The sequence below is a fragment of the Hydra viridissima genome, unplaced genomic scaffold (assembly GCF_058129835.1).
Source record: "Hydra viridissima isolate aposymbiotic clone 2 unplaced genomic scaffold, HvirCarnegie_v1 scaffold_3, whole genome shotgun sequence".
NCBI lineage: Eukaryota > Metazoa > Cnidaria > Hydrozoa > Anthoathecata > Hydridae > Hydra > Hydra viridissima.
Window position 1 is genome coordinate 7,453,206 of NW_028324302.1, and position 13,970 is coordinate 7,467,175.

General features: G+C 29.0%; 2 protein-coding genes across 2 annotated transcripts; one reads left to right on the plus strand and one right to left on the minus strand.

The window, feature by feature from the left end:
* The first annotated feature begins 905 nt into the window (after positions 1-905).
* LOC149890810 (uncharacterized) lies at positions 906-3,144 on the plus strand. Its single transcript, XM_090081922.1, has 6 exons — positions 906-1,119; positions 1,350-1,449; positions 1,623-1,889; positions 2,046-2,098; positions 2,178-2,462; positions 2,584-3,144. Exons 1-6 carry the CDS (start codon positions 952-954, stop codon positions 2,740-2,742), a joined length of 1,032 nt encoding a protein of 343 aa, XP_089938048.1. The 5' UTR covers positions 906-951; the 3' UTR covers positions 2,743-3,144.
* Positions 3,145-8,607: 5,463 nt separating this feature from the next.
* On the minus strand, positions 8,608-9,823 carry LOC145180639 (uncharacterized). The gene is made up of 3 exons (XM_080055560.2): positions 9,441-9,823; positions 9,056-9,298; positions 8,608-8,898 (listed from the first exon to the last, which is right to left on the minus strand). The coding sequence occupies exons 1-3, from the start codon at positions 9,747-9,749 to the stop codon at positions 8,680-8,682; spliced, it is 771 nt and encodes a 256-aa protein (XP_079911686.2). The 5' UTR covers positions 9,750-9,823; the 3' UTR covers positions 8,608-8,679.
* Positions 9,824-13,970: the final 4,147 nt, after the last annotated feature.

The following is a 13,970-nucleotide window of genomic DNA, read 5'->3' on the forward strand; positions in this document are numbered from 1 at the left end:
TATGGCCGGAAACAAACGGTGTGTAATAATAAGGCCATTATTGATCAAACGACCATCTTAGTTTGCTGTAAATTACAGTGGGAGTTTCAGTGAGGCTCATGCAGAGCCAAATACCATGTAATCTTTTAAATTTTTGAACCATATTCTACCAATCAGCAAAAACTAAACAGCTGAGCACCTCGGATTAAGGATAGCAGAAAAACGGAAAACGCGTAATTAGTCAAGAGTAAAAACAGAAAACTTTGTCAGGAGTAAAACCATGCAAGTATTAAACTCAAAATTATGCCTAACATACTTTACTTGAGTGTAAAACAAAAATTTTAATGAAAAACTTTTTACTTGTTTGAAAGTCTTTTTATAGTTTTATAGATTAATTTTTAAAATTGAAAAACTTATTAATACATCTCTATTAGAAATATTGTTTTTTTTATTTTTAGGTATTTCTGAGATTTCATTTTTTAACTGTTATAAAGTTCTTTACTGCACTCATTGTAATAACTTTTATTCATCATATATTACATTTAAAAAAATTGATATAAAATTAGATAAATGCCTACGCATAGTTAGTAAATCACAATAGCAAAAGTTTATGGTTTTTGCCCTTTTCTAACCAAATCGTTTTTGCTCCATTTTGATAAAATCGCGCACCAAATTATATTTTTATCAGTTATAAAAACATCCCGCAAAACATTTGCGACTTATTCATTTTTAAACAACTTTTTTTATTACTATTTTAGCTAACTTAAATTTAAAAATCTATATTTATGTGTTATTTTTCCTTCAATTTTTTTAAAAAAAATTATAACTAATTAATTGTAAATGGTTTAGACTTAATAAAAATATTTTAAGAATAGTATTTTGCAAAGGGGATGTTTAATATGACGTAATATAGCTAATAAAACAAACCAAACTTAATGTTTAAACAGAAAACGAAAAACTTGTGAAACGGAGATGTTAGGCATAACATTTGGATTATTATTTGTCACTTCATTGGCGTTGGGATCTGAGTTGAATGTAGATTTGGTTCTTCCAGATGCTAATGATAATGAAAACGAATTTGTTTCAGTAAAGTTAGCTAAGATAGGGGAAAATGGTATAAAAAGTGATATCGATGTTACGGTATGTTTTCCTGTCTAAATTTTAAAGCAGTGTTACGCTGTAGGTAGTTTTCATCAAAATATTTGTTTGTTTTTGAAAATGATTTTTAAAGTTAAACAGAAATTTTTTTTTTAAATCAGTCTAAAGGTTCTTTCTTTTTCTATCATTCTAGAATTACTTTTTTCTTCAAATTTAATTCCTTATAGAAATCAGCAGTTTATTATGCATATTATGTTTTTTTTTATATTTAGGTTCAATTAAGGATCCATGTTATTGATGGAAAAGTTCACTTAAACGGAAATGAAATGCAACATGATATTGTAAATGCAGTACATATGAAGCTATCTATTGGTAAGTACTTTTAATTAAAAACCAATTTTTTATTTTATGCTCTTTAGCATTAGTATTAATTCAAGCTATCATGCTCTTAGCTAAGTAAATATTTTTTCTGGTAAATGGCTATTGGTATAATAATTAAAAAAAAAAAAAATGCATAAATGCACAAAATTTTAATTGTTTTTTAGTTGAACTTCAAAATGGTATTGAAAGTGAGCCAAGGTTGGCTCCTGTCCATTTGCGTATTTTGGTATTAGAAAGAGTTGGTATTGATGGAAAGATAAGCTTATTCGTGGAAGAGGAATTTTTATCAATTGAAGACTTTAAGGTTGAGCAGCTTATTGTACATCGTGTGGGATGGGAAAACATGATTAAGAAACCTACAGAACAAGTATCTCTAATGGACTCAAACATCCATCAGATACCAAAGCAGAATGATATGCATAGATTTTATGGTATATTATCTGGATTTAATTTTAAATACAAGTGCTATTAACTAAATTTAATTTGTCTTTATATAAAAGCACAAGTTTGAACTAGTTTAACATATAAACATAATTATTTATATATGTATTAAATATGTATTAACAAAAATCAAATTGTTATAATAGATGTTGGAGAGCCAAAGTATCCTGAACATGGGTTCAAATATGATGAATCTGAGGTATACTAATAGTTTGCTAACAGCCTTTTGTTGACAAACATCTGTTAACATTTTCTGTTTACTTTATATTATTATTCAGATGCACAGTTCCTTTTTTTCCCATCATTGGCACAAATGTCATGAACAGTGTCTGCATCTCTACTGCAACTCAAGTCAGCATGATAAAAACTCATCTCATCATCATCATCACGAAAAGCATAATCATGAAAAGCATCATGAACATCTTTTATGGCATAAATTCTGCTGCTGGTACCGTTGCTTAAGTTTCAGATCAAAGATTGCTCTATACTTAGTTTCTTCGTTGACTTTAATCACTTTCAGTGTATGTTGCTACATGTGTATAAGAAGAAGAAGAATGACAAAAGTAAACACTTTTAAAAACATTTTTTTGTTTATAATTTTTTTTTTTTTTTTTTTTTTTTTTTTAAAGGAGGGAGGGGAAGGGTAGCTAAATGGTTTGTTGAATTGTCTGTTGTATACTTTAGGTGCTGCTTTTGAGCCAAACACCACTCAATGATTCAGTTAATGTTGATGTGAAGGAAGCTGAAAAGAATGAAAAGAAAACTTCTGATCAAAGTTTTGACTTCCATTTTCAGTTTGATAATGATGTTGTTGTGAGTGATACTGAAAAGTTAATTGCCTAAAGCTTCAGCGAAATTTTTTATTAACTTTTAAAACACTGTGTTTCGTTAACAACAATGTAAGATATTCAGAATCATATAGTTCTCTAAATATGAATCAAAACAAACTCAATGCTTTTATTGAGAAACTCTGTTTCAATCAATAAGGTGGTTTGCTTTTCACTCACTTAAATTAATAATCTTATTGTAAAAAGTTTAAACGTTTGTTATTAATCTTAGATTACTACTTATTTCCAATTTACAGAGTTTGTGAGGAGAGGCTTTGGAAATTTATCATCTCCTTTAATGTTTGTTAAGTTTTATAGCACATGATACGATAAAACACCGTGATTTTTTTTGGACGTTATTTGTCACTAATGTGATTTATAATTAACAAGAACATTCACTATCTTAAATGGGAATAAATTATTTATTGTTTTTACTTTAAAGCCACTCTGCATAAGTCTTTTTTGTATGGTTGAACTTTTGCTGAATTAAGTACCCTTCAGAATAAGGTCCGTTTTTCAGCTAGAACGCATTTTCAAAACATGAAAATTCTCTTAAACACTTAAATTAGTTACCGTTAACGGCAGTAAACGGTACACACAAGCACACCCCTACCCACACAGGACACAACTGCTGTTATACTTATAACAATTTCAAATGACTGACTAGTATGAGAAAGCAATAATTGCAAATATAATCATCACAAATCTCAAGTTTCTCACTCAACAGGAACAAGACAACTATGTTAGCGGTTACACCTTTTAAAACAATCATGCTATTAAGATTTAGCTCTTTTAAAAATGGTCAACTTGTTTTTGTTATAACCACTCTTCTAAAGAATATAGTTTTAACTCTGCGCTGCTACAAAAAGCGTTACTTTTTTTATAGTTTCTAAATATTCCCGGACCTTCTAAGAACCTTCACGTGACATAATATTGTATTTTCAACCGAGAAACAGATTAAGCAACTACAATAATTTTTAAATGTTATTATTTTCAAGTTTTTAGTAAAAACAGTTAACCGGCGCTACTCCACTTTCTCCCCCCCCCTAATTTTATGATTGATTCTGATAGAGAATTTTATGCTGATTAAGAATCGTATAAAAACATGGGTCTCAAAATCAACGGAAAGTGCTCTAATCTGATGTCGAAAGTACAAAAATATACCACAAATCGCTAATATTCGCCATCTTGAAAAGTGATTTTTTTTTGTTTAAAAGTTATCCTTTCAAAGTATCAACAGCCTGGTTTTTATTTTTTAAATAAAAGATTTCGAATAAAAGAACAAAGAACCGGTGCGTTAAGTTTCATAATCAGGTGTATTGACCGCATTTTTTTTCTCTTACCAGGTAATGAAATTCAATGGCATTTACTCTTATCGCGTCAATTTGCTTCAACTGGAATCGCTATCTATATTAAACCAGAAAAAATTCCTTATAGTAAAAACCAGGCTGGCAATGTTTTGCGGTTAAAAACAATATCAACCGTAAAGTTAGTGAATTCAAGATGGCGAATATTAGCGATTTGTGGTATATTTTTGTACTTTCAACATCAGATTAGAGCACTTTCCGTTGATTTTGAGACCCATGTTTTTATACGATTCTTAATCAGCATAAAATTCTCTATCAGAATCAATCATAAAATTAGGGGGGGAGAAAGTGGAGTAGCGCCCAGTTAACCTTAGCTTAGTAAAGCCTCAGAGTAAAATTATTACTCTGAGGTTTTACTAAACTAAGGTTAACTGTTAGTTACCTCAAAGAATAATTGTGAAAAAACCCAATTTGTGATCTTTGACTTCGAATAAATCGAAATCCCTGTCTTTTGTCTAAAATCACGATCTAAATGCTCTAGGGTCACCCTACTACACCCCTCTCACTTAACAAGTAAGTTTTCTAAATTTAGTGAGAATAAAAAATTTACAAATGATAATTTTTAATAAAATAATTCAGGTTTACTACTTTATTATTTATTGCCTTCGCATACTGAGGGTCAAAATTGAGGTATTAAAGTCTAAAATACAATCGTACTTACTACCTTAATTTGAAATATTAAAAAGCTATTTCTAAAGAAATATTGAGGCGGGAAAAAAAAAAAAGTTTTCTAATACTATAACTAAAAACGAGCTAATGGGGATTATGTCCTTGGCCTCATGCTGATGATGAAAAGAAATCTCTTTTTTAAGCTTTTTTTTTTCAAAAGACTAATTTTTATGAGTTATTTTTATAAATTGACAAGTTTACATAACTTTTGTAAATATGCAAAATGCCATGTGCAAAAACCTAATTATGCCTTTGCCATATGTAAAAAACAAAAAAAAAAAAGAAAAACTTATTTAAAAAAAAAATTATTTGGGAGGGGTAGCAAATGGAAAACTACCCTCTTCGTGTTTTCGGTAGCCCCAGCATGGCCTACTATATTACACGGCCGTATATGTTACATTTTAGAGGCCGATTCTAAGAGGCCTATTTATAAATAAGATGGCTGCGCAATTACAGAGAAAAAACATATCTCATGCGAAATAAATGTAATATTACGAGTACAAATAAAAAGTATTCACAGAAAACTGGCATTTTGTGTTTTCATACCAGCGATTTATGTATATATAAACATATATATCTATGTATATTATATATATTTGTGTCTAATATACATTTTTATATCTGTTAATAATACATTTAAATTGACAACAACATTGGGAATTTATAAAGAAATCACAGGTTAAGGTTTATGTTCTTTTATATATTTTATCCATTTCTATGTTTTATCTATTTATAATATTTGTTTGTTTTTTTAACTTTACTTTTGTCTCTGTCTACTTTTAAAACTTTTAACAGCATCTTTTCTTACAGTGGCATTGATAAGGTTCTGCTTATTGTTAAAAAAGATATTAATTATAATTTTAGAAGCAAAGTTAAAACCCCATTCTTTGTGTAAATCACAAGTAAAAGTAATTGTTGGGAAGTATTTTGATAAAACAAAGGTTGATACTTCTTTGACATTAGCCCCTTGTTTAGTTATTAAATTTGAAAGTTTATCTAAGACTGCAAAACATCCACATGTAAAATCTTTGAGTGAAAGTGAAGGTACAGTAAGACCACCTCTTGAAAGTAATTGTAGATATGGACAAATAACTATATTGTTTGTATCTGTAGCTAGCATAGATTTGCAATAACTGCATTTGCTTCTTTTTATCAATTTCTTAGCTATATAACCAGCAATTGTTGTTGCAACCTCTTCTGTATCAGGTAAGAGAGTTGATTCAGATATCTCATTTGAGTTTAAATCTAATATTTCCAGTAATTCTTTATTATTAGGGTTATTATGGTCTTTCTTTAGATCCTCTTTCCAAAAATTTACATTCTCCTTAATTAAAGACCGACATGCTAAAATAACTTCTGAATGTTGAACTTCTACTAAGCTTACTAGAAATCTCCCCCCACTCATCTGTCTATATTGTGAAAATCTACGCTCTATTGGGTCACTTTGAAGTCGTGAAGTGAGCACATACGAATATCCTTCTTCAATAAGCTCATCTATAAGTAAAGCTTGGGAACGCAGAGTTGTGATAAGAGCAGATGATGTTTGTTTTGATAGTGTAAAATATGGAGATTTCTGCCAAAGTTCAATCCAATTAGCAAGTTGCCTAAAAAAAGTTGTTTTACCATCATCACAAACAATTGCATTACCAAGTTTATTTGGACTAAATTGTTGTTTAGAATTTGAAATAGTCCACCATTTTTGAAAAATAGTAAGAAAACCAGAAATGTCTTTTCGTTCTGGAAAATAACTTTTAAAACTTGCAATTGTTGTTTCATCAAAAATGGACAGTGCAAGAGAAACATTTTGCTTTCTGTTACCAGGGTGAAGACTTTGATATGTGATTTTTGGAGCTTTTCTTAAATTACCCTGAAGTTGCTCATCTTTAGAATGTAGATGATGAAAATCTCCCCAAGTAATATAACCAGCTGGACAACTATAAGAATCATCCTTTATATTGTATGTGAACGATGGAAAGACAAATTTTTTACAGTGTAATAAATTATTTCTGATATTTTTAACTAAGTGAACACTATCATAAAATAAGTATATTTTATTATTCGGACTATCAGGATGATGAATAAACAAACTTGATTGGTTACCAAATTTAGAATGAAGTAAACTAAATGCAGTTACATTTGCTTGATGATTGTCAGTAACAATTCCTCGAATTTTAAAACCAGATAGAGAAAGAGAACTAATAGAATCTGATATTTGATCTGAAAGCCATTTACCACTTATAGTAACTTCAGGTATTGCTTTTATAATAAAAGGAATAGATTTTTTAAAACTAACTATCATAAATGCAACAACTCCTTTGTACAGAGTACCCTCGTCATTTGCACCCACATAAACACCACTACAATATTGTGCTTGTTTCTGAAGATAAAATTCATCTACAATTAGTATTATATCTTCATGTATTGAACCTTTCTCAAGCAGTATTTTAGCACCCTTTATTGCATCAACTCCACCTTGTTTTATTTTATTCAATAAAGAAATTGAAGGTAACGGAAAAAATTCAAGTAACATTTTATATGCTTGTTTAGATGTATATCTTAATAATAAAGCATGTCTAATCATATTGGCAGAATACTGTGGTTGACCCTTGGATTTATAGTATATTCGACTATTTATTTCATCAAGAAGCATATTTCTATTAGAAGAAGCAATGATTTTTATGTATGAAGCAAGATTCTCTAACATACTCAAACAAGTTAATTTGGCATTATGACCTTTAGTTAACCATGGAGGAAGTGGAACATTATTTCCTTTATATTGTAAAGCTACACATAAACAATTGTCAATTTTTATTGATTCAAGAATTAAAGGAAAATGTGTAATTGGATCAAATACTAAACTATAATAAATTATACAATTGAGATGTTTTTTAAATTCAAAGCCTTCTGGTGAATGTTTACTATTTAACATGTTCCAGTCAGTAATTTTATCATTTTTAGAAAAAGAACTAAGTTCATCTTCTTGATAAATCCGAGTTTTAGGTGGTCTTCTCATAGCAATAGGTGATGGTAGTGTGGAAGGACGTTTTAAGCACTCACTTGAAAAAATTTCAGGAATAGGATCCAAATTCCAATTTAACTTGCATTTTACACCACGGATAATGTACTTTTCATTAAAATGCTTTTCACACAAAACAGAGTTAGGTGAAGGCATCCAATCACTACGGTTTACAAAATGAACCCAATAATTTAGTAACTCTTCATTTTTTAAAGGAAAATGAAAAGAAGCAACTTTTTTATCTTCCAAAGAACTGATGTATCCAGTTTTACAACCATATGCAACACACTTGTTAACCATGATATGATTTAACTTTTTAAACTTTTATTAACTTTCTAAAATAGCTATATATATATATATATATATATATATATATATATATATATATATATATATATATATATATATATATATATATATATATATATATATATCCTTTTTAAACCAATAATCTTATGCAAGTTTAATATTTTACACTTGCAATTTTACACTTTATCACTTGTAGTTGTGTCATTTACTTTTTTTGCGCAAATAGGCCTCTTAGAATCGGCCTCTAAAATGTAACATATACGGCCGTGTAATATAGTAGGCCATGGCCCCAGGGTCAATATAAAAAATTTACCTTCATTTGATGTAGTCAAAACCCTTTTTAAAATCTTTAAAAAAAATTTCTTATTAATAAAAGTTTTTAGTATTGATGGCATTAAGGGAATTGCTGATGTTTAAAGTAACAGATGTTATCAGCTGATAAATTTTAAATGAAAACTTTAAGTAGACTGAACAAAGGTAAAAGATTCTTTAAGTAGAGAAAAAAATTAACAACTAATCATTACATGATTTACCTACAATTTTTATTTCCATTTTTGAAATACAGACTTATTAAGTAATGGTATACAATTTACTAATGGTATAAACTACTTAATCCATCTCTAATTCTTATTAACTTTTGATTCTCTATAAGTAACTCTTCAAACACTTTTGTAAAGTTATATATTTTTCCTTTCAATTCTGTTATTGTTGTGTTGAGCTGAATATTTTCTGAAGTTTGCTTTGTGGATTGGTCTCTGAGAGATTGACATTGGATTCTTAGAGTTTCGACCTCACTAGATGGTGCATCATGCTAAAGAGAAGGAAATGTTTGAATAACTGTCAAAAGAAAACAAGATACTATATCAAGAACAGAAGATTACATTAAAAAGAAAAGAACAAAGTAGAAAAAGGAACTTCAGAACTGTGAAACATTCACAAAATAAAACAAAGCAATTTTTTCAATCAACCTTTTCAAACTCTTTGCATTTTGCCAATAATACTGCAACTTGGTTATTAAGTTCAGCATTAGCAGATGAAATTTCACTGATTTGCTTAGTTAAGTTTTCAATTTCTTTCTTACTACTTTGATCAACATTGTTTTTTTCTTCAATTTGCTTATCAAGACGCTCAATCTTTGAAACACTAGTTTCAAACTCTGGAGTGAGTGACAATGTTATTTGGCCAGTTAAACCACCCATCATGTTGACACTCTAAACAATATTTAACTCCAACATGCAAAATTGTCTAATAACTTGATATATATGTATGTATACAATAAACATATGTAAACTTATTGGTGCTTTTGCAAGAGAATTTCAGTATTTTTCTAGTTTAAAATAGAAGTTAAATTACCTTAACAGTCTCCACCATTGATTTACAGTCATCAAATGTAACAAAAGTATAACCCATGAAAACATCTTTCTTTAATGTGTTTTTATCCCATACAGATAATGAGAGCACATTAACACTATCGTTAGGTAAGTCAAAGACAAACTCATCACCCCAATCTGGATTTAAGTTGCTACTCACATGCTTTGTCTTCTGCTTTTGTGTACCAACTTCAACTAAACAGTAGGGATCACTTGTTTGAAATGTTTCTTTATTTTTCAACCCATGACCATTGATTATTTTTACAATCAATTTTCTTGTGAAACCTTCCATAATGTTTTAAAAAATCTTATAAATCTAATGATTATTTCCTAAATGATTTTGCAAATTTACTTTAAAAGCATAAAAATTAAAATTCACAGAAAAATTTTTAAAAAAAATGCAATTTTTATACCAGTGAGAAAACTTACCACTTTCTTGATATTCATGTGAAAAATTTAGTTTACAGGATTCAAAAAAAAAAAAAAAAAAAAATTAACTTAATTTTTTGATTTAAGATAAAATTTCTAAAAATATTCTAGCTTTACTCATTTCGTTGATCTCTCTTTTAGTTAGAAGCATTTGGAATTTGTTTAGACCATATAATGCAGTTCTTTGTATGTATGTATGTATGTATGTATGTATATATATATATATATATATATATATATATATATATATATATATATATATATATATATATATATATATATATATATATATATATATATTTATACATATATATATATATTTTGCCATTGATATAGAGGTGGCATTCATCTGTCCACAATAGAGTCCAAAAGTTCCAAGCAGCCAATTAGCAAAATGGAGTCAAAATGGTAATTTTATTGCTTTTAAGTTCTGTAGCATGGTGAACTTGTAAGGAAGCATTTGAAGCTTTTTGTGGAGGATATAATGAATGGATGTTTTAGGAATTTTAGTATCATCTGAAATCTTTTGAGTGCAGCAGCAACCTGTCTCCAAAATATGATGCAGTGATTCTGTCACAACTGTTTTTGTTCTTCTTCTAAAGATGGGTGACCTGATTTCTGCTGGTCAAGAACACTGCCTGTTTCTTTGAATTTATCAACTAATCTTTTGATGCTATGTATGGTGAATAGGTCTTTTATTAAACCACGTGCTTGTTTGAACTTTCATAATGCTACTGTTGCACTTCCATAATAGCATTTAATAATGAAAATTCTGTCTTCCATAGAAATATTGACTGTACTCTCAAAAATAACAATTTAAAACATGATATTCCTTCCTTATATATGTTTAAAAAAAGAACATTCTAGAAATATTCTCATTCACTAATTAGTTTACAGACAAATGAAATTGTCCGTTACTTATCAAACACCCTGTATTTTATTCGTGTTTTCTACATTATGATAATAATATACAGGTTTATTCTAATGATAATCATAAAAATGTTTGATCATCATAAAGATAATAATCGGTATTTTTATGTAAATGGTTATTCTAATAATTATCATAAATTTAACCACATAGGAGTTGAACATAGAACTACCATTTTGTTCTAGTAGTAGTACCAATAATAACAGCACTAACAACAACAAAATCCTAATAACGATAAGTATTTTTTCTAAAAAGAATTAATTTATAATTAGGAAAATCTATTTTTCTAAGAATAAATAAATCACACTCATATAAGAGGACTTGCCATAATTAAAACAGCTGTTAATGGTAAGATATATACAGAGTAACGTTTACACACTTAAATAACCGATGTAAATAAACGGAGCACTCATTTTTCTTGCCACATAAAAAAAGACATAATGGGAGAGAGAGAGTTTGTCTTAAACAATGAACTTTTATCTGATAATTTTTTCCCGATAACAAGATAGGCTTAACATTTTAAATCCGTGATTCGACGTTATATAAAGGTTATTTTAATAAAATTCGTATTTAGCAATATTACGCAAAACGCTTATCATTCAAAAATACAAAGCAATATTCTGATATTAGAGTAGCATGGAAATTAAATTTTTTGTCTCGTTTCTTCCCGTTCCTATATCAGTGTTCCGATTCCAATTCCCACATTAAATGTTAAGTTAAATTTAAAGTTAAATGCATCATATTGGAATCAGCTATTGGGAATGCAATAAATTATTTCTTTGACATTCCCATTAGAATTAAATTAGGCTCCCATTCCAATGGGATTTTCCTACTCCTATATGCGATTCTACTTTGATATAAATAATGAAAAAACTTTACATTAAAAACGTTCTATGCTCAATGTCAATAATCGAAGAACAGAATTTAAAAAATTTCTAATCTTATAACTTAACTCGCGAAACGCGAGAAATACGGGAAGAAACAAAACCAAAAAAAAAAAATAAAATAATAACCTAATTTCGTAGTTCAGCTTTTTCAAAAGCAACCAAGTCATACAAATGTATAATTTAGTGTATTTATTTATGTAAACCAATTATTTTTTCATACAATTATCACTTCTGTTAGTAAATGAATTAGGAGCATATTTAAAATTTCAGGCCTAAACTCCAACTACTTCTGGAAACAGTGGCGAAGCTAACATTCATGACCAAAGGGCGACAGAGGATAATTATGGCTTCAATAGGTTGATTAATTTTTGGTGGGGTCTAGCTAATTTTTACAGAGGCCCATAAGTGAAAAATTCGATTTTAATTACTCGCTACATAAATATTCAATATACTTATTTTTTAAAATTTTTGCCTTACCACATAACATTTAGCCTAAAAATTCTTCACCACCAAATTGTTGCGTTGATTGAACAAACGTATTTCTTGTTAAAAATAATAAGAAACTCAACAAGCTCAAGAATTCCTGAAATGACTGTAATTATTTCCTTACCCTTGCAGCAACCATGGTAGGTTTGCACATCAAAATATTTATACGGTAAAAACCTGGTGAGTTTTATGGAGGATACAGGATGGGGAAACTATATTTACTGAAAATGGAGTTACATTTTAATGATAACAAAATGTTGTGTAACTAACTGGTAAAAATTGGTCTTTAGCAACTCAACCCAGTTTTTTAGCTTGTCTATCTACTATTTATATTTAGGGGAAAAGTGCCTATGATGGCATACTTAACTTTAACGTTGCTCTGAGTCATTACCTGAAAACTTAAAAAAAAAATTTTGACATGAGTGTATTCCTTCTAGCATGCAGAATAATAATGAACCTCAGAAATTTTACTATTTGGCTTTTTTACAAGTTTATACCATTAAAAAAAAAAATACAAGTATGCCATCATAGGCAACTAACTGCTCCTATGATGGCACACTTTAAAGAATTTACACAAACAAGAATTTTTTTTGTTTTTTATAAATGGAAACACAACTTTAAAAAAAAAAGAATTAAAAATAAATATTTGGTCTATAAGCATAGTTCACTTATAAATTTTTTTCTACTTCTCTTTTTACCTGCACATAAACAATGACACCAAGATCTGCATTTTTGACAACAAGTCCATGGTTCTTTAGAGCAAGACAGCGAATAAAGTTCATAACAATACAATAATGCTGTATCAGATTCGAAATTCATTTTATTACTACTTCCTTTAATCTCATCACTACAGTATTTTTCTTCAACAGTTGTCTTTCTTTTTGTTTTTCTAACAAATTTTTCCTTTTCTTTGTTATCTTTTTCTTTTGCCTTATCTTTTAATTCTTGAATATCCGGTGTGGTATTCAGAGGTCCAGTTTTCCCACGTTTTCGTCCCCTTTTAAATTCGATTTTAGGGGTTGCTAAAGGCACCGGACACAACTTTTGTATACTAGATCTTATCCTTTCGTTGAAACAGAAGATCCAATGCATAAGGAAGCTTCTGATGGGGGAGATCTCATTTCCAAATGTATTGGTTTCTCAAACTCTTGTATTTCACCTTTGTTCTTTGCCTGATCACCTTTTTATGCGCATTAAAATTTATTTGAGGCATTTTTTTAAATTCATTTTGCAGACTTTCCTATGATGGCAACTCCTCGGTATGCCATCATAGGAAAGAGTCACCATATTTATTAAAACAAACTGCGTCTACCTTATTCTACACATAGCTTTAAAAGAAGTATTCTAATAAATGTACAAAGCCTGCAGATGAAATGCATGAAAATTTTGCTTCTGTATGATGTATAATAAAATCGTAATCCTAAATATATGTGAGCATTAAAACTACAACACCATATGCGAAAATTTATGTTTGTTAATTACAAAAGCATTATTTATGTCTGAGGGACGAATTTTTACCAGAAATAATGATTTACTTATATACACATGTTGGTCTAATAACTTATGAAACAAAACTAATATTTTTGGAAATATGACCAGTATGTCATCATTGGGGCCATGCCATCATAGGCACCTTTCCCCTATATCTAAAATCTTAATTTGAAGGAAAGTTAGCTGTAGATGCTTCGATTAAAAAAACCCATTTTATTTTACACCTAGAAGATACAATTTCGTTTTTAGCATATCAGTCAAGGACTTGCAACAGTCTCTCTTTTCACATCGT